At 41.1% G+C, this 22,316-nt stretch overlaps 3 protein-coding genes across 5 annotated transcripts; 1 reads left to right on the forward strand and 2 right to left on the reverse strand.

The window, feature by feature from the left end:
- Nucleotides 1-4,314: 4,314 nt before the first annotated feature.
- Nucleotides 4,315-7,122, forward strand: LOC130198428 (uncharacterized). The gene is made up of 10 exons (XM_056421591.1): nt 4,315-4,323; nt 4,477-4,602; nt 4,683-4,775; nt 4,870-5,066; nt 5,178-5,214; nt 5,357-5,488; nt 5,956-6,035; nt 6,167-6,325; nt 6,525-6,738; nt 6,859-7,122. Exons 1-10 carry the CDS (start codon nt 4,315-4,317, stop codon nt 7,120-7,122), a joined length of 1,311 nt encoding a protein of 436 aa, XP_056277566.1.
- A 1,831-nt stretch (nt 7,123-8,953) lies between these two features.
- Nucleotides 8,954-13,119, reverse strand: selenot1a (selenoprotein T, 1a). Its single transcript, XM_056420864.1, has 6 exons — nt 12,962-13,119; nt 12,067-12,177; nt 10,520-10,646; nt 9,880-9,967; nt 9,569-9,735; nt 8,954-9,463 (listed from the first exon to the last, which is right to left on the reverse strand). Exons 1-5 carry the CDS (start codon nt 13,093-13,095, stop codon nt 9,611-9,613), a joined length of 585 nt encoding a protein of 194 aa, XP_056276839.1. The 5' UTR covers nt 13,096-13,119; the 3' UTR covers nt 8,954-9,463; nt 9,569-9,610.
- Nucleotides 13,120-13,972: 853 nt separating this feature from the next.
- On the reverse strand, nt 13,973-21,822 carry kif2c (kinesin family member 2C). Of its 3 annotated transcripts, XM_056421077.1 has the most exons (23): nt 21,803-21,822; nt 21,536-21,614; nt 20,979-21,073; nt 20,515-20,616; nt 20,169-20,217; nt 20,042-20,077; nt 19,381-19,521; nt 18,939-19,061; nt 18,510-18,604; nt 18,294-18,389; nt 18,150-18,204; nt 17,845-18,007; nt 17,120-17,210; nt 16,942-17,005; nt 16,601-16,692; nt 16,354-16,496; nt 16,050-16,263; nt 15,703-15,813; nt 15,470-15,537; nt 15,255-15,333; nt 15,081-15,161; nt 14,882-14,975; nt 13,973-14,553 (listed from the first exon to the last, which is right to left on the reverse strand). In XM_056421077.1, the coding sequence occupies exons 2-23, from the start codon at nt 21,594-21,596 to the stop codon at nt 14,492-14,494; spliced, it is 2,115 nt and encodes a 704-aa protein (XP_056277052.1). In that variant the 5' UTR covers nt 21,597-21,614; nt 21,803-21,822; the 3' UTR covers nt 13,973-14,491. The 3 variants fall into 3 exon arrangements, with proteins under 3 accessions (XP_056277052.1, XP_056277051.1, XP_056277053.1); XM_056421076.1 differs by lacking the exon at nt 21,803-21,822 and having other exon boundaries at nt 21,536-21,634; XM_056421078.1 differs by lacking the exons at nt 20,042-20,077; nt 21,803-21,822 and having other exon boundaries at nt 21,536-21,634.
- Nucleotides 21,823-22,316: the final 494 nt, after the last annotated feature.

The raw sequence follows: 22,316 nt of genomic DNA on the forward strand, positions 1-22,316 counted from the left end.
ACTTCTACGTTACGTCTATAAGCGTTTTATTCAGAAATCAGGATACAAGTAGACATCATGCATGGACCCTTCTCCAGAGCTCTGACCAGTGGCCTCAGCCCTGGAGGAAAAAAGACGACCACTTAGAGTGTGCGGCCATTTTAAATAGCCGAAAGGAACAGTTCTGATTCGTCAGGAGATAAGGGGGCGGTGTCTTCTCATTGGTTCTTGTTGCCAGCTCCCGCCTCTGCCGCTCCTTCATTGGTTCTTCTCGTCTGCCAATGAGTTCACATGTTGTGAAAAGGTGGGGGAAGGGGCCTTGTCTGTGCAGGGATGGGTCTGGGTCTTCTCCGAAGGCTGTCTATTTCAAAAGGGGAGGGGGGCCTCTTCCCATGTGTGTGTGTGTCAGAGAAAGGTCAGTGAGTGGCCTCGAGTGTCTAAAAGGAGAATAATGGCCACATCTGGACCCTTCGTTATCTCTGAGAGTATAGAGAGCTCTTTGTATGTGATCCCCTCCGGAATGTGTGGATGTACTGAAGACCTGTGCTAACCAGCTAGCTCCAGTGTTCACCACAATATTCAACCTCTCCCTGGCTGAGTCCGTGGTCCCCGCCTGCTTCAAGAGATCCACTATTGTCCCTGTGCCCAAGAATGCTTCTCCAGCATGTATGAATGACTACCGACCGGTGGCCCTCACCTCGGTGGTCATGAAATGCTTTGAGAGGCTGATAAAGGACTACATCTGCGCCTTCCTCCCTTCCTCCATGGACCCGCTGCAGTTTGCTTATCGCCCAAACAGATCCACGGATGATGCTGTCTCCCAGGTACTGCACACCACACTCTCTCATCTGGACAGCCAGAGGGGGGGCTATGTGAGACTGCTGTTCATTGATTATAGTTCAGCTTTCAACACCATAGCCCCCTCCAGACTGGCCGGCAAGCTGATTGAGCTGGGACTGAACACCCCTGTGTGCTTGGATCCTGGACTTCCTGACCGCCAGGCCACAGGTGGTCAGGGTGGGCAGACACACCACCAAATCCCTCACCCTGAACACAGGATCCCCAGGTTGCGCCTCAGCCCCTACTGTACTCCCCGTACACACATGACTGTGTGGCCAGGTTCAGCTCCAACACCATCATCAAGTTTGGATGACACAGTGGTGGTGGGCCTGATCTCCACAACGACGAGAAGGCCTACCTGGAGGAAGTTGCTGATCTGTCACCTGGTGCCAGGACAACAGCCTCATCATGAATGTCACCAAAACTAAGGAGCTGATTGTGGACTTTAGGAGGGTACAACAACAGAGGACGTACTCACCACTGGGGATTAATGGGAGTACTGTGGAGAGGGTGAGCGGGAATAAATACCTGGGAGTCCACATCACCGAGGATCTGACATGGTCAACAAACACAGAGACTCTGGTGAGAAAGGCAAGGCAGAGCCTCTACCACCTCTGGCAGCTGAGGAAATTAAAAGCTTCCCAGAGGGTCCTTCAGTCCTTCTACTCTGGAGCTGTAGAGAGCGCCTGACAGGAAGCATCACAGCCTGGTTTGGCAACTGCTCCCAGGACAGGAAGGTTGCAGAGAGTAGTCTGCTGACCCACTATTGGAACCACACCCCACCCTGCAGGACTTGTACACCAGGAGGTGCAGAACCAGAGCCGCAGGATCATGAAGGATCCTCACCACCCCAACAACAGACTGTTTCAGCTGCTTGTCAGGCAGGCGCCCGTAGTCACGTTTGCAAGAACAGAGAGACTGAGACGGAGTTTCTTCCAGGCCATCAGGATTGTGAACTCGACCTCACCAGGCCCCCCACATAGACCCACACAACTGCTTAGGAAACCACACACACACACACACACACACACACAACTGTAAATATTGTGTTGTTTTATTTGTAAATAGGATTTTTGCCCCTTCACATTCCTGCTGACATTGCCCACAAAACTGCACACCCTGTGTGTGTATGTGACAAATAAAACATCTTGAATGAATCTTGAATCTTGAAGGGAGGACTCACTGTTATCTTTCTTTAGATCAGCTCAGACCAGATTGTTGCTGGAGATTTAATTTATTCAGTGTTTTCCACTTACATAATCTATATGCAAACAATACTTGGGGGGAGGGGTCCATCTGACCACGACCTCCCCCACACCCTTTTGTATGGCCCCACTGACTGACTGTAAAGGGAAACATCTTCTTCATTCCTTCCTTCCCGCCCTTCCTCTTCCTCCTCCCCCCTCTTCTTCCCCCCTCCTCCCCCCTTTGCGTTGATTGTTGTTTGTCATGTCCAAATGTTGCACCTTCCACCAAAAATTCCTCGTTTGTTTGTGAAAACATTCATTCTTTGGCAATAAACCTGTTTCTGATTCTGATTCTGATTCTGATACTAAGCTATGCTAAACTATAATATATATTCTTTAACAGCAGTGAATACTGATATTCTCTTGCTGAGACAAAAACGCTTCACCCAGAAGAACAGACAAAAAGATGAGCTCTTCATGTGAGTCTGCTTCAAGCACAATACAAGTGGAATTGCTATAGAATGGAAAGGTAAATCTTTAAGGCCCAATTCTATTCAGGCCAGTGTTTTCTTCTATTAGCATATAATAATGTAACGATGCAACACTAACTCTAGTTTTACCATTAGATGCTGCTGCTACTTTAAAACATCTCAGTGAGCCGCCATCTGTCCTGGATCACGTAAGACAGATCAAGTAGTGGGCAATAGACACATCTATGTTCCTTTTCAGCGTAGGTCTTTTTTGTTTCAATACATATCTTATGATTCAATTCATTCATGTTTTCCCTGGGTTTTGTAAGAGGACACCAGAGGGCGGTCCACAGCCTGTCAGTGACCCTCCCACCCATTGTATCAGAGCAGCTTGATTTCTGAGGTACAATCGGGAGTCAGACCACCACATGATAAACTCAACCATTCGTGCAGTATATAAAGATCAAATTTATTCTGACGCAACACATATTTATAGTACTTAGTGGCACTTTAGCAAACTTGCTGAACTACAAATGCATATCATGGTCAAATAAAAAAGCCACATCATATAATCACACATGCTAGATATAGGACTCACCTGCATTGTAGAATGAAAAACATATTTTTATGATACTTGAAATAAAAATGCAGAAGTCACCATCAAAATCTTTATTCACAGTAATATAAAACTAATGATTCTATGAAGAAAATACTGTTGATTGAAAAAAACTTTATGAACAAGTTTATACAAGACAAGCTTTTGGCACCCCCCCCCTTTTTGGGGGGGTTTTTTTTTGGGGGGGGCCCCCCCCAAAAAAAAGGGGGGGGGGGGGTTTTTTTTTTTTTTTTTTAATTTTTTAAAATTTTTCCCCCCCTTTTTTTAAAAAAAAAATTTAAACCCCCAAAAAAAAACCAAAAAAAAAAAGTTCAAAAAACAAAAAAGAATTTTTTCAGGGCCCCTTAACCCCAATTCAAAATTGGGAAAAAAAAAAAAGGGGTTTTTTTAAAAAATTTTTTTTTTCTTTTAAAAAAAAGGGGGCCCCCCCAAAAAAAAAAATTTTTTTTTTTAAAAAAATTAAAACCCCTTTTTTTTTTTTGGGCCCGGGCCTTTTCCCCCCCCTTTTTTAAAAAAAATTTTCCTTTTTTTCCCCCTTTTGAAAGGGCCCCGAATAAAATTTCCGTTAAATTTTTTAAAAGGCCAAAAAATTTTTTTTTAAAAAAAAAAAAAAAAATTTCCCAAAAAATTTAAAAAAAGGGTCCAAAAAAATTTGGAAAAAATTTTTAAAAAAGGGGGGGGCCTTTTTTAAAATTTTTAAAAAATTTTTAAAACCCCCAAAAAAAAAAAAAAAATTTTTTTCCCCCCCCGGGGCCCCCCCCCAAAAAAAAAAAAAATAAAGATACATTTAATAAGTGTATTGTTTTATTGTTGTAAGTTGCATCAGTAGGAATCCAAACAGTATACAGCTGTGTTTTGCATTATAATTGTAAATAGTATAAATATAATGTGGTTTATACTCTTTGACATGTGATTTAATCATCTATTGACTGTATATATTCATATTTATGTTCATCTCAGCTGTAGAGAAACCTAAACACAAGCAGTGAATGCTGATATTCTCTTGCTGACACAAAAACGCTTCACCCAGAATAACAGACAAAAAGATGAGCTCTTCATGTGAGTCTGCTTCAAGCACAATAAAAGTGGAATTGTTAAAGAATGGAAAATCTTTAAGGCCCAATCTTATTCAGGCCAGTGTTTTCTTCTATTAGCATATAATAATGGAACGATGCAACACTAACTCTAGTTTTACCATTAGATGCTGCTGCTACTTCAAAACATGATCTCAGTGAGCCGCCATCTGTCCTGGATCACGTAAGACAGATCAAGTAGTGGGCAATAGACACATCTATGTTCCTTTTCAGCGCAGGTCTTTTTTGTTTCAATACATATCTTATGATTCAATTCATTAATTTGATTTGGTTTCCCTGGATTTTGTAAGAGGACACCAGAGGGCGGTCCACAGCCTGTCAGTGACCCTCCCACATATTGTGTCAGAGCAGCCGGAGTTCTGAGGTACAATCGGGAGTCAGACCACCACAGGATAAACTCAACAACCATTCTTCAGGTATAAAAAGATCAAATTTATACTGACGCAACACACCTTTATGTTACTAATTCGTGACACTTTAATACTATGTGGTCCAGTCCCAGGCCCTGGAGGAATATCCAGTGATATGTGAGTACTGTGGAGAAGAGGCCCAGCCATCCTTGGATCTAACATGGGCATGGGCGCCTGAGGTGAGGAAGCAAGTTCCTATACGAAAACAAATGACCCAAATACACACACGACGCACTGCTGACCTGCTTGCATCCTATTTTGTGTTCGTCTTAGACGCCATTCTTCTGCTGCGCCCAGTGGGAGCGGCTGTGTATGATGCTGGTGACGCAGAGACGGGAGATGGAGAAGACATATGCCCTGAAGACTCGTTTTCCATCATCACCGAGGGACATGACAGACGAGCTTTTCTTAAAAGACCAGGAGATGGAGGATCACAACAAGTGTGCCATGGATTTACAGAGGAGACTTAGGTACACATTTTCATCTTAAAATGTATTTTACCAACACACAGAAGCCAGAATACAGTCCAATGATAATCAAACAGTAAACTCAAGAGCGATGTAATCTGTATTCTTTATTAGGAAACAGTCAGACATGAGAATCCAATTCCCGGTTGCAGTACCCTGTGAGTACCAGCTCAGTGGGCGACCTCCACATTGACAGCTTTAAATCTGTTGGGTCATGATAAACAAACACAAACTGGAACACGGTTTTGCGAAAGGTATCTATGTTACTTGAAATAGCTCTGTGGGACTGATAGCCTTTTATTTTGCGCTATTGTTTAGTTCTCCCAAAATCCAGACGCTTCCGGCTGCACAAAGAGGAAGAGGAGAAGGTGGTGTTGCCTTGTTGTGACCACCAGACACTTTCATTCGGCATATGTCATCATCAGGTAGCCACAGATCCCTGTCCTGTCTTCTTCTGTGAAAGTCAGTCCTCAGGATACCTTACCTTAAAGGGCCAGTGCGTAGGATTTAGTAAATATAAAATAAAATATTTTAAATAATCATATCTTTGTATAGGGGTCTATATAGGAGTCTACAAATGTATATTAATCTATGCACACTAATACAATGTATAAAACCCTACAATAGCTGTTTGAAACAAATGTAAGCATTTTTCTTTTTGTAAATCAGATACATATTTAGGATTAGAAACAGTTATGGTTGTTGAAGGGTTACAACAGAGACCAACATACTGTGTCCTCCTGATTTCGAGGCTCTACAGGGCAGGCATCCTGCATTCCCCATGTGCAGTAGACTCACTGTCTCTCAGCCACCTTTTGTAATGGAGGCTTTCTCTTGTGGAATTTGTGGTGAACATTTTCTGACATTGTTTAACCTTATGTGTTCACAGCAGGAGGCGGAACTCCGACAAAAGTATTACTCCAATGGCATGACCTTTCTGACAGTGTTCCCCGATGGCTCTGCCAAGCTCTTGTAACCGCTCACAATGTAACGTCTGGAGATTGTTATGACGTTAATAACTTTTCAGTGACCAGGAGTGTGTTCGAGTGTATGTGCAATGTACTCTATCGTGGGCGTTCCCATCCTTATCGTCGTGGTAACAGCTATCCCTCAGGTCTCTTGGCTCTCTTGGTCGTGGTCACAGAGAAAAATGGAAGAGTCTGCATTGTGTACGATGACAGCGACGCCTCCAACCAACCAATGAGAGCCCTGTTCCTGTCTAACGGCAGGGCCACATGTTATCACAGTAACAGAAACACATGGTACAAAGAAAAGTGTTTCTTTATATATATCATGCATCCATTTAAAATGTTCAGAATTTGTATTATATTGGTAATACATTTTTCATTAGATAATCTTTAGGTAAATATACATTAGGCAAATTGTTTCTATACTAATGGATACATCTAAAGTATGGTTTAACTAATATGTGATGATTGCATGCATGTGTTGATGTTGCAGGCTGTCCTTAAACAGTTCAGGTGGTCAGTGTTTGGATGAGGAGGGGTCCCGGGTTCGGCGGTGGAGCTGGAGCAGCCTCACTCCCCTGCAGCCCGTCTTCATGTCCCTCAATAAATCTGTTGGGGTCCGAGTCCTCGGGAGGGAACACGTGTTTGTCTCCTTCCTAGCAAGAGGTCAACAGGCAAAGTTCAATGTGGGTGACTGCTGCGTTCAGGTGAAGCAGTTGGCTCTTTTTTTTTTAACCATCTTCCATGTTTTCTGTCTACATGTCTATCTTGCATTTGACACCGTTACCAGATCAGCGTGAAAACATGACATTTGTTTTCCCCTCCAGAATGAATGTAAAACAGTTTGGGCTGCTCCTCCAGGACCATTGAAGGAGGACCTGTTTGTGAAGGCAGCCAGGATTAGGATCCAGCTGCTCCTTCAGAACATGCACCAGATCCTGCTGACGCCATCATGTGCCCGGCTGCCGAAGACCAAGCTAGCTGCTCAGCGCCGTGCCGAGGCCCAGAAGCTTCTGGAAGTCACTGCTGATGTGATGATGGAGGAGAGTGAAAGAGACTTCATACATAGGTGCCTTCACAGTTGTCTTTGATGTACCATAATAAAGTACAAATACTTTTTTTTTAAACACACCGAATGCCTCAATAGTGAATCTGGGTTATTCACAAATAAAGGGCTCAAATATTATTTGTGTGCAAACAAAAACAATTCTAACTCACAAAATCCTAACTCACTCTCAGGAATATCCCAAATCCAACAAGTGTGCATGGCCCTATGGCATAGGGCCATGCACACTTGCACTGGCGGGAGTTGAACGGCACCACTTTGAAACGCTTCTTCTCAAATTAATTTCGTAGTATAGTATGCCAAAATATGTAAAAATAAAAGTCATAGTATGCCAAAATATGTCAAAAAATAAAAGTCATAGTATAGTTTGCCAAAATATGTCAAAATAAAGGTCATAGTATAGTATGCCAAAATATGTCAAAATAAAAGTCATAGTATAGTATGCCAAAATATGTCAAAATAAAGGTCATAGTATAGTATGCCAAGATATGTAAAAATAAAAGTCATAGTATAGTATGCCAAAATATGTCAAAATAAAAGTTAAAGTTTAGTTTGCCAAAATATGTCAAAATAAAGGTCATAGTATAGTATGCCAAAATATGTCAAAAATAAAAGTCATAGTATAGTATGCCAAAATATGTCAAAAATAAGTCATATTTTGTATGCCAAAATATGTCAAAATAAAGGTTGTAGTATAGTATGCCAAAATATGTCAAAATAAAAGTCATAGTATAGTATGCCAAAATATGTCAAAATAAAGGTCATAGTATAGTATGCCAAAATATGTCAAAATAAAGGTCATAGTATAGTATGCCAAAATATGTCAAAATAAAAGTCATAGTATAGTATGCCAAAATATGTCAAAAATAAAGGTCATAGTATAGTATGCCAAAATATGTCAAAATAAAAGTCATAGTATGCCAAAATATGTAAAAATAAAGGTAGTATAGTATGCCAAAATATGTCAAAATAAAAGTATAGTATGCCAAAATATGTCAAAATAAAGGTTGTAGTATAGTATGCCAAAATATGTCAAAATAAAAGTCATAGTATAGTATGCCAAAATAAGTCATAGTATAGTATGCCAAAATATGTCAGGATAAGTCAGTTTAGTATGCCAAAATATGTCAAAAATAAAAGCCATAGTATAGTATGCCAAAATAAGTCATAGTATAGTATGCCAAAATATGTAAAAATAGAGGTCATAGTATGGGGACAGATCACTCAATTGCAATTGACATCCGATTGGCTACAGATTGGTCTATGATGGAAAAACGCATTTGCGGCTCGAGCCACGGTAGCGGTCTCAAAAACCTGTGCAAAATGTCTAGCGATCCGCTAAAATAGTAATTTATTTAAGTGTGCATTTGTAAATTCATTTTGTGGATCTGTTTGTATTCGCAATTATTGACCGATCTGACACTAGTACGACACGATGCAGTTATCATACATTGTACTCACTTAATCCATTTTGTGTCTTCTAAACAAATCACTGAAGTTTCTCGTCTTCCTAATAGCATTAGGTTGAGCCGATGGCTGAAAGATGTGCATCGACTCAAGTAGGCCATCTGCTTTACATGAAAATAAGCCATATCTCTTGAGCCATTCAGATTCCCTACTTTTCGTAACTCAAAACAGTCACATTATTCACCAACTAGTCGCCTCATCTCTGTTTAGGAAACCATTTGACCCAGCCTTAGTTAAGGAGCAGTGCGCTGCAGTGAAGCGCCAGGCGTCTTGCTCAAGGACACTTTAATACTCAAACTACGGGGCGAGCGGTGGTGAAACCGGCTACCTTGTGGTTACAGGACGACCACAGCGGCATCTCAAACCTCCACACGACAGCCTCACAGGAGAAAAGTTACAATATGTTTTTATTAATCTTCTCCCTTCCTTCAATTTATGCAAATATAAAAACAATTATTCAGAAATCACACAAAGACACAATAACCAATGTTATTTTCACAACAGTGAAGACGGATTAGGAGTATTGAATTTTTTCTAGATGGTTTAGAACAATAAACTTAAGATTCGACATGTGGCTCAGTGGTATAACTTCTTTTTTTTAAACAATTTTATTAAATTCACATAGATCAATTTAAGTTAAAGACTATAAGTATCAATTTGAAATCTTTCTTGATGCGACCATAGATGAAATCTGCAGTCGTATGAACAGTACAGGAAAATGACAAAAGAATGTCCGGCACGGTTGCCATGGATCCCGCTCTGGCGTCAGGGGCGGGACGTCTCCAAGGGGCATGGTGAAGATTGATGGGGCATCCAGTCTGTGCTAGCAGTCTTCCTGCCTTCAGCGCAGACCTTCATAAACATCCCTTCACAGCCCAGTGAGAAACCCACCTCAAAACCTAGATGGGACGAGAGGGAAATCCAATGAAATGAGCCAATGTGTCTTACAAGTAAGGAAAGCCCAAGATCAGCAACAGACTGGTTACCAACACGGCTGGACTTACATGGAGGGGCTTTTAGCTACAGCCAGGATATGACAAGTAGGGTTAGGAGTGGTGGTGAGTTGCTGTGTTCATGTGAACGTTCATCTTCATCTCGTTATCCAGGATTTGCACAAGCTGCTGCATGGAGGGCAGCTGACCAGACTCGAGCTTCGACCACACTGGCACATCTATTTGAGAAGAAAAGAAAATAATAATGCCACTTCATTGTAATCCACTGCATTTTGCCCCAACAATAAACACTGTAATGTTTAAGAATCAATCTGAAGCATTGGGTTCACTCAATAAGCCGGTGCTGTAAATCACAAACTCACCATTTAATGTGATCTCAAAAGCTCCTGTCGACATTAACTGGTTTTCAATCATATTGCTAAGGAAGAACACCATCATGCAGGCATATATCTGGAATAAGCAGAAGAAGACAAGTTGAATTGATGCGCCATTGACAGGTACATTAGAAGCCGTTTTAGGACACTGGAGTGATGGGCAACAAATAGATAGTGACTTGAAAAAATGTTTGGCGATTAACCACAACAAACGCCTAACAGTTTGTTAGCATTGCAACAAGTGGTTTTTGTATGCGAGGCACATCCGATACAGCCTAGTCTTTCTGGAATAAATTGATCACTATATGGAGATCTTTTAGTTTTCCTCATGTCTAATTTACCGTCTAATTGACATTGTAAATGTATTACATCTATATAAAGTAATGAAACTGTATATTTAAAATGCAATAAGTGCAAGATTGTTTTATTTGCAAATATCTGGTGTTGGCAGTCATTCTTTCTCAGCCTTTGGCAGGTCTGTAACCCTGGGGATAACAGACCCAAGCCAAACACGACGTAAGGAAGACCCTGAATGGGCTCGAACTCACTGCTGCACATGAGAATTACACCACCAATTCTCCCAGACGATCTGACCTTAAACGGATCCTATAGTTCCGGTGAACCTCACCTTATTTCCCTGGCCCCACTCCCAGATGCCTGGGGCTTGCATGCCAAAGAGGGCGAATGGATCCTTGCCGATAATAATCAGCCCGAGCACCAGCAGTTTGAACACCGACAGGAAGGAAGCAAAATGTCTACGGAAATAAAACAAGAAACCGTCTTAATACAATTGAGACATAAATGAATGTTAGAGATATCACAATCATCCAGATAGATACGGGCTGCATTTATACAAATAAAGCTCCCTTGTGTAGAACAAACAGGAAAATAGCATCAAGCGTGGAGCACTGGCTTCCTGATACCCATTATTACCATCTATTTCAACAGTGATTCATATGTTATGAGATACATTTCCTCTGGATAATCTTGAACTAGGATACGGCTTTAACACCATCGCTCCAATCAACCTGCAACACACAGTGCCTGCAAACATAAACATGTGTAACTGGTGCAACTACAACCCATCAGTGGAAGCAGAGGTAATCTTCCAGTGACTAAACCAGTCTTGAGAATTTGAAACCCAGGGTGTGATATTGTCCGCTTCTTTAAATAGAGCTAATCTCTGGTGTATTCATTAAGAGTTCAACTGATGAGGACCCGAGGGTCTCAATGATGCCATGCCTTCAACTACACCTGGGACAAGTGCACAAAGCAGTCTGACATCAAGACTCAGGCACTGATCCAAATAGCCATTGAAGCTTTTCTACTTTAAGGCTGATTTCAGAGTCAGAATTCTAGTCTGTAAACAAAATATAACTAGAACGGGCACTCGGTAGAGCGCATACCTTCGCATATCACAAGATTGGACATTGAATTATGAACATTTTGGCGTTAGTTGAATGCCAATTGGATACAAATTGACCGTGCTATGGTAAAAAGAAGATGTTGACCTTTCCATGACCTTGACACGATTGATCCCGAAATCTAATCAAATGGTCCCCGGATAATAACCAATCATCCCACCGAATTTCATGCGATTCGGTTTAATACTTTTTGTGTTATGCGAATAACACGCATACAAATAAATGGTGATCAAAACATTACCTTCCGCATTTTCAATGCAAAGGTAATTAGCTCCTGGCCAATTATGAAATGAGGGGAGGAATACATGCCAGTGAAATTTAAATAGGAATATTAATCATTGGGCTGCAACTATAATCAGCACAAGGTAATTTGCTGACTTTGTCCTCAAATAATCATTTGTTTATAACATGTAAGATAATTGTGAAGTGATACAGCCATGAGATCATGCCAAGGTTAGTTAGAACTTAAAGTATTGGTACAAAGCTTTTGTGTTTAAATTGAACCAACACAATTACTATTGATTAGTGACCAAATACTAAAATAATAACATACTAAAAATCACAATACGTACCTATATAAATTCATTTAAAAAGGGCCAGTATCTCCAGAACTACCAAAAACTACTCCATGGACAGATAAACCTTCCAACTCCTCAGTCAAATCACAGCTAATCCTCGGCAGCTTTCAGGCTGCTTTATTAGAGCTGGATATAAATCCACTTGCAGCTAGGCAGAAAGACAATCCACTTACCGATAGAGGGGTATAGGAAGATAATCGTCTTGTTCAATACGGATGTCTGGGTACCGCTGGTACAAGGCCTGCATGTACTCCTCAAACACCCGCTTGTACCCTCAGGAAACGCTGTGAGAAGACAGACACGCCGATAGAAAGACACTCAAGTTGCAACATCAAACGGGGACAAAAGGCAGCCACAACAATAGTGATTCAAGGGTAGATTAGGAATTCAGCCCTGAGAGGCACATGTGAATCCCTCTGTAATCTGTTAAAACTGTTAACGTTGGAGCAACGCGTTATGGTCACATTAGTGTGACATTCCAGCGAGAAGCCTACTTTAAATGCCACAATGTATAACTTCACTCCAATGCTACGTGTCCTTGTTCTTGGCATACTGGTTGAACCAACACGTGTTCTTGAAACCACGTGACCACGATATTTGCTTAACGTTAGACGTTAACGACGAACACGTATTATTGTGAGTTAATGTTTGATGTGTTTGATGCTCGGTTAGCTTCAACGTAACTTCTCGGCACGGTCTAGATTTTACCGGATTTTTTAACAATGGTCCGGACAATAACGCCACAAAATACCCGCTGAACTGACGTCGTGGGCTCCACGTTAACTCCCCTCTTTGACAGCGGAGGCTGGGCCACGCTTTCGACGAAATTTGTACACGAGTAGACCAAAAAAAAAAATCATGACTTTGTCAACATTTATTCTAGCCGTGTGTTGGGACAGCCGTTTGGCTGACTATCGCCAAATGAGTAGAAACTCCCCTTATCCCGTCATATACCGAGATAAACTAAGCTACTGCCGTTAGTCGGCTAGCTTTCGGCCTCCCGTGTTGATAGCCGGGGAGTTGAGTTAGCTTGCAATGACTCTGCAATAATTTCGCCTATTTGCTTACCAAATTTGAAACTTGAGAAGCGGTCCAGTAGCAAACTGCATCTTCATCTTCTTCACGCCGCTGCCGTCACCAGACGCGGCGCAGCACAGCGAGAAAAGCCCCAAGACGAGGAGCGAAAACCGTAACCACTTCATGGCCGTCCGATCCTTGGTTCGTTTCCTCACTTGTCACTTGGAGGGGCAATTTATGTTAATCTGTTCGGTTCCTGGTTGGTCCCTCCTCTTCCTCATGCTTTAATATACAATATAAGGCTTTACCGCCACCTTCTGGTCTGGCTGTTCAACTGCCCGAAAGTGTGTATTGAATATTATCAGTTATCATTTTAAGCCACTTCTTATCCATATATGAGCTAGAGTTCAAATAAATCCGTATAACATATTAATAATCCAAAAAATAATGTTCATTATCGTAGTAAACCAAACACATTTGGCCATGAAAACATTTACAATATATGCATAACTATACTTTCCTGAATGTAAAATTCTTTTGAAATACCCTTACAAATCACCTTTGGGAATATCACCCACTGTGCAACTGGATTACAAGCATACTCCTTCGTTGCAGATGTATTCTGTAGCTGAACATTTGATCCCTCCAATATTTATATCAATTTGGATGAGTTTGTAAACTATTTAGTCAACCTATTGGTTAACTGAACAGTAAGTTAACAGCTGTGTCTTCCTACTTCCACTCGTTTTGCAGGCATGTGTCATCTTACATTTTCAGCTGTATTATATCCTAGACTCATAAACTGGATGAATACATTTTGTATAAAACATATTCCACAAGATTATAATGTATCTTAATTGTTATTTCTGTGCATATTGTCAGACCAAACACTGGATTTAAATATTTGTTGAAATACATGCCAAAGCCACTTGTGCTGGAACACTTATTAGATCTTGTACATTACTAAAAGTATCAATATCGTAGCAATGGTCTTGGAAGTAGACATGAGTTCAAATGTGTACTTGAATAAAAAAATGTTTACGTAACTTTATCAAAAAATACTCAAGTACCAAAAGTAAATTTATTCATTTACCAGATTACATATTTGATAAGATACAATGCTTGATCGTAATCAATATCATGACAACTTAATTCTTGATTGCATTAACAACCTGAACCAGTAATTAGTGACTAAAATTAACACAAATGTAGTGAAGTAAATAGTAAACAATATTTGCCTTTGAAATGGGAGGTAGAAACAAACTAGATGAAAAAGGCAAAAAACAAATAGCAAGCGTCTCAAACATGTAGTAGTAAGGTATTTGGGCAAATTTATTTAATATTTCAACAATAGTTCTCGGAATAAAACAAAGCAACAAAATCAAGAAATCTAAATAACAGTCTGCTGCTTCCACATTAGCGTCAAACTCTGCTGCGTGTGTCAAGATACACAAGAGGGTCCCCAAAAGATGTGAAACGGTCTTAATGAGAAAGTGTCGGAATACAATTTATTTATTTAAAACAGTCATTGACACATTAAAATTAATCTGCTTGAAAACAGACAGTTTCAATCGGATCTTCTCAGTAGCCTTGCCTCTTCACGCCCTCCTGGTCCACAGCAGTCTGCAGAGCCAGTACCACATCTGTTGTTGGCAGATAAGACGGAACAAATAAAAGGTAAAGCACATTTAGCCACCCAGACTTCGGTCCTTTATGCCATGAAGTGGTCCTGGCCCATCGTTGGCACAATATTTCTTCTGTGGTTCTCTCTGGTCAGCGTGTAGCAATCACACATTTGCTGTATGACCCATTCGAAGACGTCACACACCACTACACCAATAACAAGGTGGCCAGTTATAGTAAACACATTTCATGGCTTTCAAGGCTTTTCCAACAAAACACTCATCCAAAAAGGTTCAATTTAATTCATGAAAAAAGACACTACAAGATCAAGTTGTAGTTTGTACAAACCCAATAACTTCTTTGCATTAGCCACCAGGTCTGGAAGTCCTGCCTCAATATTGTAAGAGGTTTTCCCCATGGCACTGAAGACTTGATTGGCCCACTGAGAAACAAAAGTGACAGAAGTGTACGGATTTACAGAACCAACAAAAACAGGCATCGTTACGTGTCTTGTCCACTAATGAAGCGCAGACTTATTAAAATCTACCTGGAACTGTTCGTAAGCCTTCTCCTCCAGCTCTGCTACTTTGGATATGACTTCATGTACACTGGCATCCTCAACAGATTCCTACAACACATTTAAAAGCAACATTTAACCAATTATGCACGCAATATAAAGCAACGTTAATCACGATTGAGGAGTGATCTTGTTCGAGCCGACCTCCTCTGTGGAGCTATTCATGGGCTCTTGTGCCACAGCTGCTGCACTAGCCTTGGTGTTTCCCTTCAGTTCCTTCACTCTGCAGGTGGAGGAGGGAAAAAAGTTTCACGTTTTATTTGAGTAAGTTAGTATTTTCATTACAAAGAAAAAAGGGGTGCGGCGGGAGAAAAGAAACTATTTTAAATTATATTAAACCTTATAAGCCAAGTATGTACCTGTCAGCATAGCGTAGTGTGTTCACCGTGTATTCACATGATGCCATGCCCGGAGACACCATGGCAATCTATGGAATAGCAGAGACAATATGTGTGTTCATACATTCTGTACTTAAACACGCACACATGCATTACCACCACGCTTGTTTGACATGCATCTGCAGCGTCCATTAACATGTAATCAGAACACTACACACAATTAAGAGTAAGCAAAGTTTGGAGTTGTAACCCACCATGCAGGTCCTGGAGTTTTCTCCAATGAAGGAGTCCCTTAGGACTTTGGTCAAAGTGCACAGTCGGAAAGGAATATGATCGCTGTTCATCCCCAGTGAACGGATACACTCCTACGGGAAGCAGGAGTAGACGCATGCGCATGTTAGATGTGATTTACAATATCCATTAGTTCTGAGAATCTCAAGCACAGCATTTTATTTTTCTTTAAAGGCTCAATTTGCAATTACCAGCTTACTTTATATGCAACGCAGCTCAGGTGAGAGAGAAAATGAGCGCGTTTCAATATTTTAATCCAATCAGTCTATCGATCCGGTGAGTGCACACCTCCACGGCTTCCTTAGTTTACCTTGAGAGCCAGCAGGCTGCGGTTGATCTCCGCAGTCTCCACTAAAGTGCTGCGGTCATTGCTATTGCAGTCGATGCCGCGCTCATTGCCGGCCAAATCAACCAGGGAAAATTTGCCATGCAGCGTGGTGGCACGGTCGTTTCGCCGCAGGACAATCTGAAGGATGGCATGAGAGCGAGACGAGTTGGCGTTGGCAGAGGTCTGGCCTGACGTTCTGGAGAAAGGGAAAGCAGCAACGTCAGTGCCATAATTTTTTGGAGCTGAAGAATGGCATAAGTGTGCGTGTCATCCATTCCATGGGTACCTGCATGCACTGCCCAGCTGGATCATCTTGATGACCTCCTCCGCTTTGGACACATACACCTCCTCCAGGCCCACGACCTGCACCTGCTGTCGGTCATCCTCCAGAACACGGAGCTTGGCCTTCTCATTCAGCAGGTCATACACCTAAATCAAATTATTATTATTTAACTTTCAGAATCAATTGAGAATAAAGATTTTTACTTCGGATATTAAAAGGGGCAGTCGGTGATGGGAGGTCGTTTCCTTACTTTCCCATTGTAAATCTCGAAGAAGCTGACATAAGCAGAGAGTTCCAGGTGAGCAAATTTCCTGTGGTTCAGATAGGTGAAGACATCCTGAGCTGGAAGAGAAAGACTCAACATTATTCAAAGTGAAGTTCCAAAACAGGTAGGACAATCTTGAATATACTGTATTTTAAAGAATGAAGATGCAATAAGACGAGTCGTATTCAGAGTTAATTTGAATAAAGACACATTTTGCAGATAAAAGCAAATTTCCTGTTAATTATCTCATTATGAAACCCCATATTAAGTAATTCCGTCTAAGTGATGTGCATGTCGAGCCATTGGGTGGATGGTTGAGGTCCTACCGGCCATGGCGTAGATTCCTTTAGAGCTGTTCTGCTGCTTCCCTGTGAAATCACCTCCCATCGTCTTGGGTGAAAATATGCCAACAAAAATAACGCGAATGTCAAATAAAAATTCTACAAACTGAATGAATATACTGCTGCAAGACCAGTCAACGTCATAGAGAAAGAAAAGGCTTACATGAGTCTTCCCACTCCCAGTCTGGCCATAGGCGAAACATGTTGCCATACCGCCTTCGAAAATAGACTGCACCAAAGGTTTGGCTGTGAAGCTATAGGAAGAAAAACAAAATTGCATCTGCATACATTTTTCTCTTCATAAGACAGCAAAGGCATGTTCTGAAAAGTCTCAACAATTGGACTCCCCATCAACATTACCAAAGTGATACAGGGGTACCCCAAACTTTTCCTGAGGGCCACATAACTTTTCCCTTCTCAGTTTGTAACAGAAAAAGTGTGACGATCGCAGGGGTGCCTAAATGTAAAGATTTATTGTTTTCCAGAAAGCGACAAATATTAATAACCCTTTCCGGGATCTTCACAGAAAAAAAAGTCAGGAAATAAATAACACTATTTGTGAAATAAATAATAACTAAATAAGTAATAACTAATTCCGTTCTATTTGACAGGGGCTAGTCTAGGATTTGCGTGGCCAGAATGAAAAATAAATAAATCATAATGCGTCTCTGGAATTGTTCAGGGGGCCGGGCCAAATGTGGAGGCGGGCCGTATCTGGCCCGCAGGCCTTAGTTTGGGGACCACTGCTCTAGTAGTTAACGCTACCATTTACACCAAAGTTATTTGTAGCTTCCGATTGAAAAACTGCAGAGTGAAAGCCTGCAAATAACACACCGTCACATTTAGGAAACAATCAGATGTTAAAAAAAGGTCACACGCGGTCATTACTTGTAGACCAGCTCGTTGGTGGCGGTCTCATTAAAGGAGACGTCGAAGTGGAAGCTTTGGTTGTCCAAGTACTTGGTGAGGTCCACCTTCTGTTTCGGCTCATGGACCAACAGAGCACCGTTTCCAGGGATAGACACCACATCGATCTCCTTTTTAATAATCTCTGGAGTACACAAGAATGTCCAAGTCAGTATTTAAAACAAAAAAATTGTAATAAGCATGGCAAGTACTTTTTGCAGCGTCATTATTCATTACTTTATATTTAGATAATGTACACAGGATGTTAGAAATCCTTCCCAATATACCTTGTTTGTTAAGTGGCCGCTTGCGGACGCACACGCAGATCTTTTGATGTTTAACCTGTAAAAACACAACATGTGCTATAAGTATGGCCATAGTTGCTCGTCAGGATATCGCTTCATGAACGGCACCGACGAGTTCAAACTGACATGGTGGGTTGTTGAAAAGGGGATTATCTCCAAGGTCTCTCGGAAGTCTTGGATCATGTCGTAGAATTTCTGGTTTGGACGGGAAGGCTCTCCAAACTCGTAGGAAAACAACGGGTAAATGTAAACAACATGCAAGTGGTGTCTTCTGGCGTCAACAACAGTTCATAGCAAGACAGACTTTATGAATCATACAATAAATTAAACAAATAATCTCACCTTTCCCCTCTTGACCGGCATGTTGGGGGGCTTTGCAACACAAGACAATCTTTTGCTGCCTTTATTTAGCTCTTGGGGAGCCATCGATTTTCTCCCTGAAGAGCATAGAGATGATAACACTGAACGACCTCACAGCTCTTTGTCATCGTGCAACAAATCTCAATCACAGAACGAGTACGTCCCTCAGATCATGCACCACTGGTTCTCATTGAACATGGAGATGATACAGTCCATGTATGCCTATTCACCAAATAGTTTAGTCTTAAATAAAACAAATAGGAGTCCTTCGCTGGATATGGGAGGGTGCACTTGTGACATTAATGCGTATAGATGTCTCTCTGAGTCTGGGCTACGTCTACAGATGCAAGCGATTGGGTGGATACCCGATATCGATGATGATGTCGTTATGATGTGAAATGTGCTACTGACCTTTGGCTACCGATGGACGAGGCATTCTCTCAGGGTCATCGTTTTCCTGTATTGCCTCCCGGGCTACAGTCAGCGGCTGTGCTGGCTTAGCCACATTCTTTTTACGCTGCCGATTAGGAAGTGCTAGATAAGACAAAAGAATGCAAAATGTTATACTAGGATTGTTTTACCCTGTATGTGAAGCACCTTGGGATTTCTCTGTATTAGCTATATAAATTTAATGTATCATCATTATTGCATCTTGTCATTTAACCAATGTGTCATGCGACTTTGCACAATCTGTGCAAAATATACTATATGGGCAGGTCTCACAATTACCCGTCACTGAGAACAGTACGGCATAGTTAAATGAAACAAATAGGTGGCTTGCATCAGTTGATCTCGTGCATTGTTTGGACAATGTTCATATTTGTGAATTTCATTTCAGAAGATCCCTACCAACCAGAGTTTGTGAGGACAGATGAAGAGGGGAAGTCAGAGCTGCCCATCTCCAGTTTGGCCTGAGAGGACTCAGAGGTGGAGACTGGTGCTAGAACAGGAGCCGGAGGCCAGAACACGCACGTCTGCCTGGTCTGACGATCAGCTGAGAGACAACAACTTAAATAAGCATCGATAGTGTGTTTTCTGAGGTTAAAATATAACCCAAACCGTGGTACAATGGAGGGAACAACTGTACATGGTGGAGTTTGTTGAATCAGGTGACTAAAGGTGATAAAAAGGTGAAACAAGATCGAAAAGAAACCCAGAGTGAGAGAAGTGAGCCATGATAAATTAACACAGGAGTGAAAAACTAAAACCAAATGATTAAATATTCAATTATATTTTCATCAGAAAATATTGCTGATTTAAGATGACTAGTGTTATTTCAAAACACATTTAGTGCTACATGAACAGAATCACCCACTACCTAAAGTTGTTAATTTGCATCCCTCTAATCATCAAATACAGCTGATTATTCTTAATTTATTATCGTGGCATGGCCTGAGCAGAGTTACACTCTCCATGCATTGTGCATTATTTTTGCACAGACACCCTAAATGCCATTAACAAGAGTGACAGTGATTCATTTTCTTAAGGGAGAGGAACAAGCATGCCATGGCCACCTGTATCCTCGGCTTGGGTGAATACTTGAGCAGAAGCTTTGGGAAGGAAACGATCCGTTAGGAACCAAACTACAGGATATGCATTAGACAATAACAAATAAAAAAGAGATAGTATAAGTTTACATACAGTTGGTAGGGGCAGGAATCCTGGATGAGCGCAGTCGACCCTCATACTTCTACAGAAGAAACAAGGGGAGGGGATTTAGATGTTTTACAATAATGATCACTTTTCATCCAGAATGAGTTTTAAATCCACAGTTCCAAATTGAAAGAAATGAGAATTTCAAAATCAACTAGACATTTGACATTTATTGAGAGTTGTATTGTTAAGACAAAAAAAGAAAGCAGCTCAGATATGATTATTTGACAACTGTGAGGTTAAACCTCAAAACGTGTTCTTAGACATTTGGTCCAACATGTTGCCATTGACTACAAGCAGCTGTTGGCCTTTGGATGAGTTCGGCAAAGCTTACCTTGTCTGGAGCAGGAGTGGGTGGGTCTGTACTGTGGCTGGTGTCAGCCTTTATCTGAGCCACAAGCTCTGGGTTGAGTTTACATAAATCAACCACTTCGACCTAAATCAAAAACAAAAGCATCTCAACTTTACAGTCATCATAAAATAACAGAAACGGATGTTTTCACATTGCTTGTCTCAATAAAACAGCAGTCTCCTCCCAGCATTGTTATAAACTACTGTATGATGGTGATTGACTGCAGTATTGACTATGTAGTTTCATGTAGCTGCTTCACACATTGATGTTATGTTAACAACTATTAGATACAACTTATACTGACATTTGAAAGTCATGTGTAAACCATGAATAATGTTATTAAATGCACTGACTTCCTCTCAGCACTCCCTTTAAGTGCTTGACCTCCAGTTCATATGATCAATAATGTAACATATGTCTGCGTTGGCGGACTGCACGCCACTCACCTCCTTAGCTCTGCAGAAAGTTCCTTCAGTCCATTCAACCATAACCGTGGAGTCCACCGCACCTATTGACTTCACCGTAGCCAGGTGGACTCGACCTGGTGTCACATTAACAGAGCTCTCAAGTTTTGAAGACAGGCAAGAGTGAGATTTCCATCACCCCCCCCCCCCCCCCGCAGAGCGAAATTTTCGGATATCAGTCAGTCGCGAGCAATTCCAGGATGCTTTATTTTCATTGGTTGCTGGATTAAATCTTACCCAGATACAACAGATACGTTTTTTTTCTTCTGATTGGCTATTGTGTACAGCAGAACTCCAGGGGAGCGCTTGATTTCTCCACGGTGAGGGCAGCGGCACATTAAAACATTAAATAGCCGAGAGTTTTTTTCAGCGTGAGAAATACGATGTGTGGCGGGAGTGCGTGACTTAAGACCGAAATGCGTGAGTCTCACGCTCAATGCGTGACACTTGAGAGCCCTGCATTAACAAGTCATCGTAAACGTTAATAAACCACATGCAGCGTAACAATATGCAGCGTGAAGTCGCGAAAGAAAACTCACCGTCGCTGCGACAGATTTTAACAGTGGCCCCGCTAAGTTTAGAGAAGAGGTTGATCTCCATGTTGAATCCGTAGGACAGCTGTAACGGATAAATATCGCGTTAACGTTTTGGAAAACCCAGTCGGTTAACTCACGCTATTAGCAAGTATGTTCTTGTCGCTATGAAACTATGTACTACTTTCGTCTTTACGTGTCTTCTAACCGTCTAACACTATTCGTTTTTATTGATTTATTTCATATATTTGACGTTAAAGAAAACTCACTTACCTACCGCCAAAGTTTGAAATTTGTGGCACTTCCGCCGACGGAAGGATCTGATTGGCCGCCCAGGCGACGGGTTGTCGATCTTATCCCGGACGGCTTCTTCTTCTCTGGTTTTAAAAGAAATTCAAAATAAAATTTGGCGTTATACTGCCACCTGCTGGATCAGCAAGGGACGACCTTGAATAATATTTTTAAACAAGGCATTGAGTTTTATATAACTAGTTCATCTGACATTATTTTGAGAAAGCTATCATACATTTTGTGATATTATATTTTTGCACACAAGGGTACATTTTAGAAATAATATTTATAATAACTAGACTACTTTGACGTCTTGGTCACCACAGAAACTAGGTTATGTATATGCAAAAACACGTGATCAGCACATCATAATTGTTTGGGGTACTGCCCACCATATAGAGTGTTCTTATTTCTTACATTAAACTTTGTCTTACAGCTGTTATATTTAATTACCACTATTATATTTCCATTAAGATCCAGGAGTCAAAGGAGTATT

This window comes from Pseudoliparis swirei, chromosome 8 (assembly GCF_029220125.1).
Source record: "Pseudoliparis swirei isolate HS2019 ecotype Mariana Trench chromosome 8, NWPU_hadal_v1, whole genome shotgun sequence".
In the NCBI taxonomy this organism is placed as follows: Eukaryota; Metazoa; Chordata; class Actinopteri; order Perciformes; family Liparidae; genus Pseudoliparis; species Pseudoliparis swirei.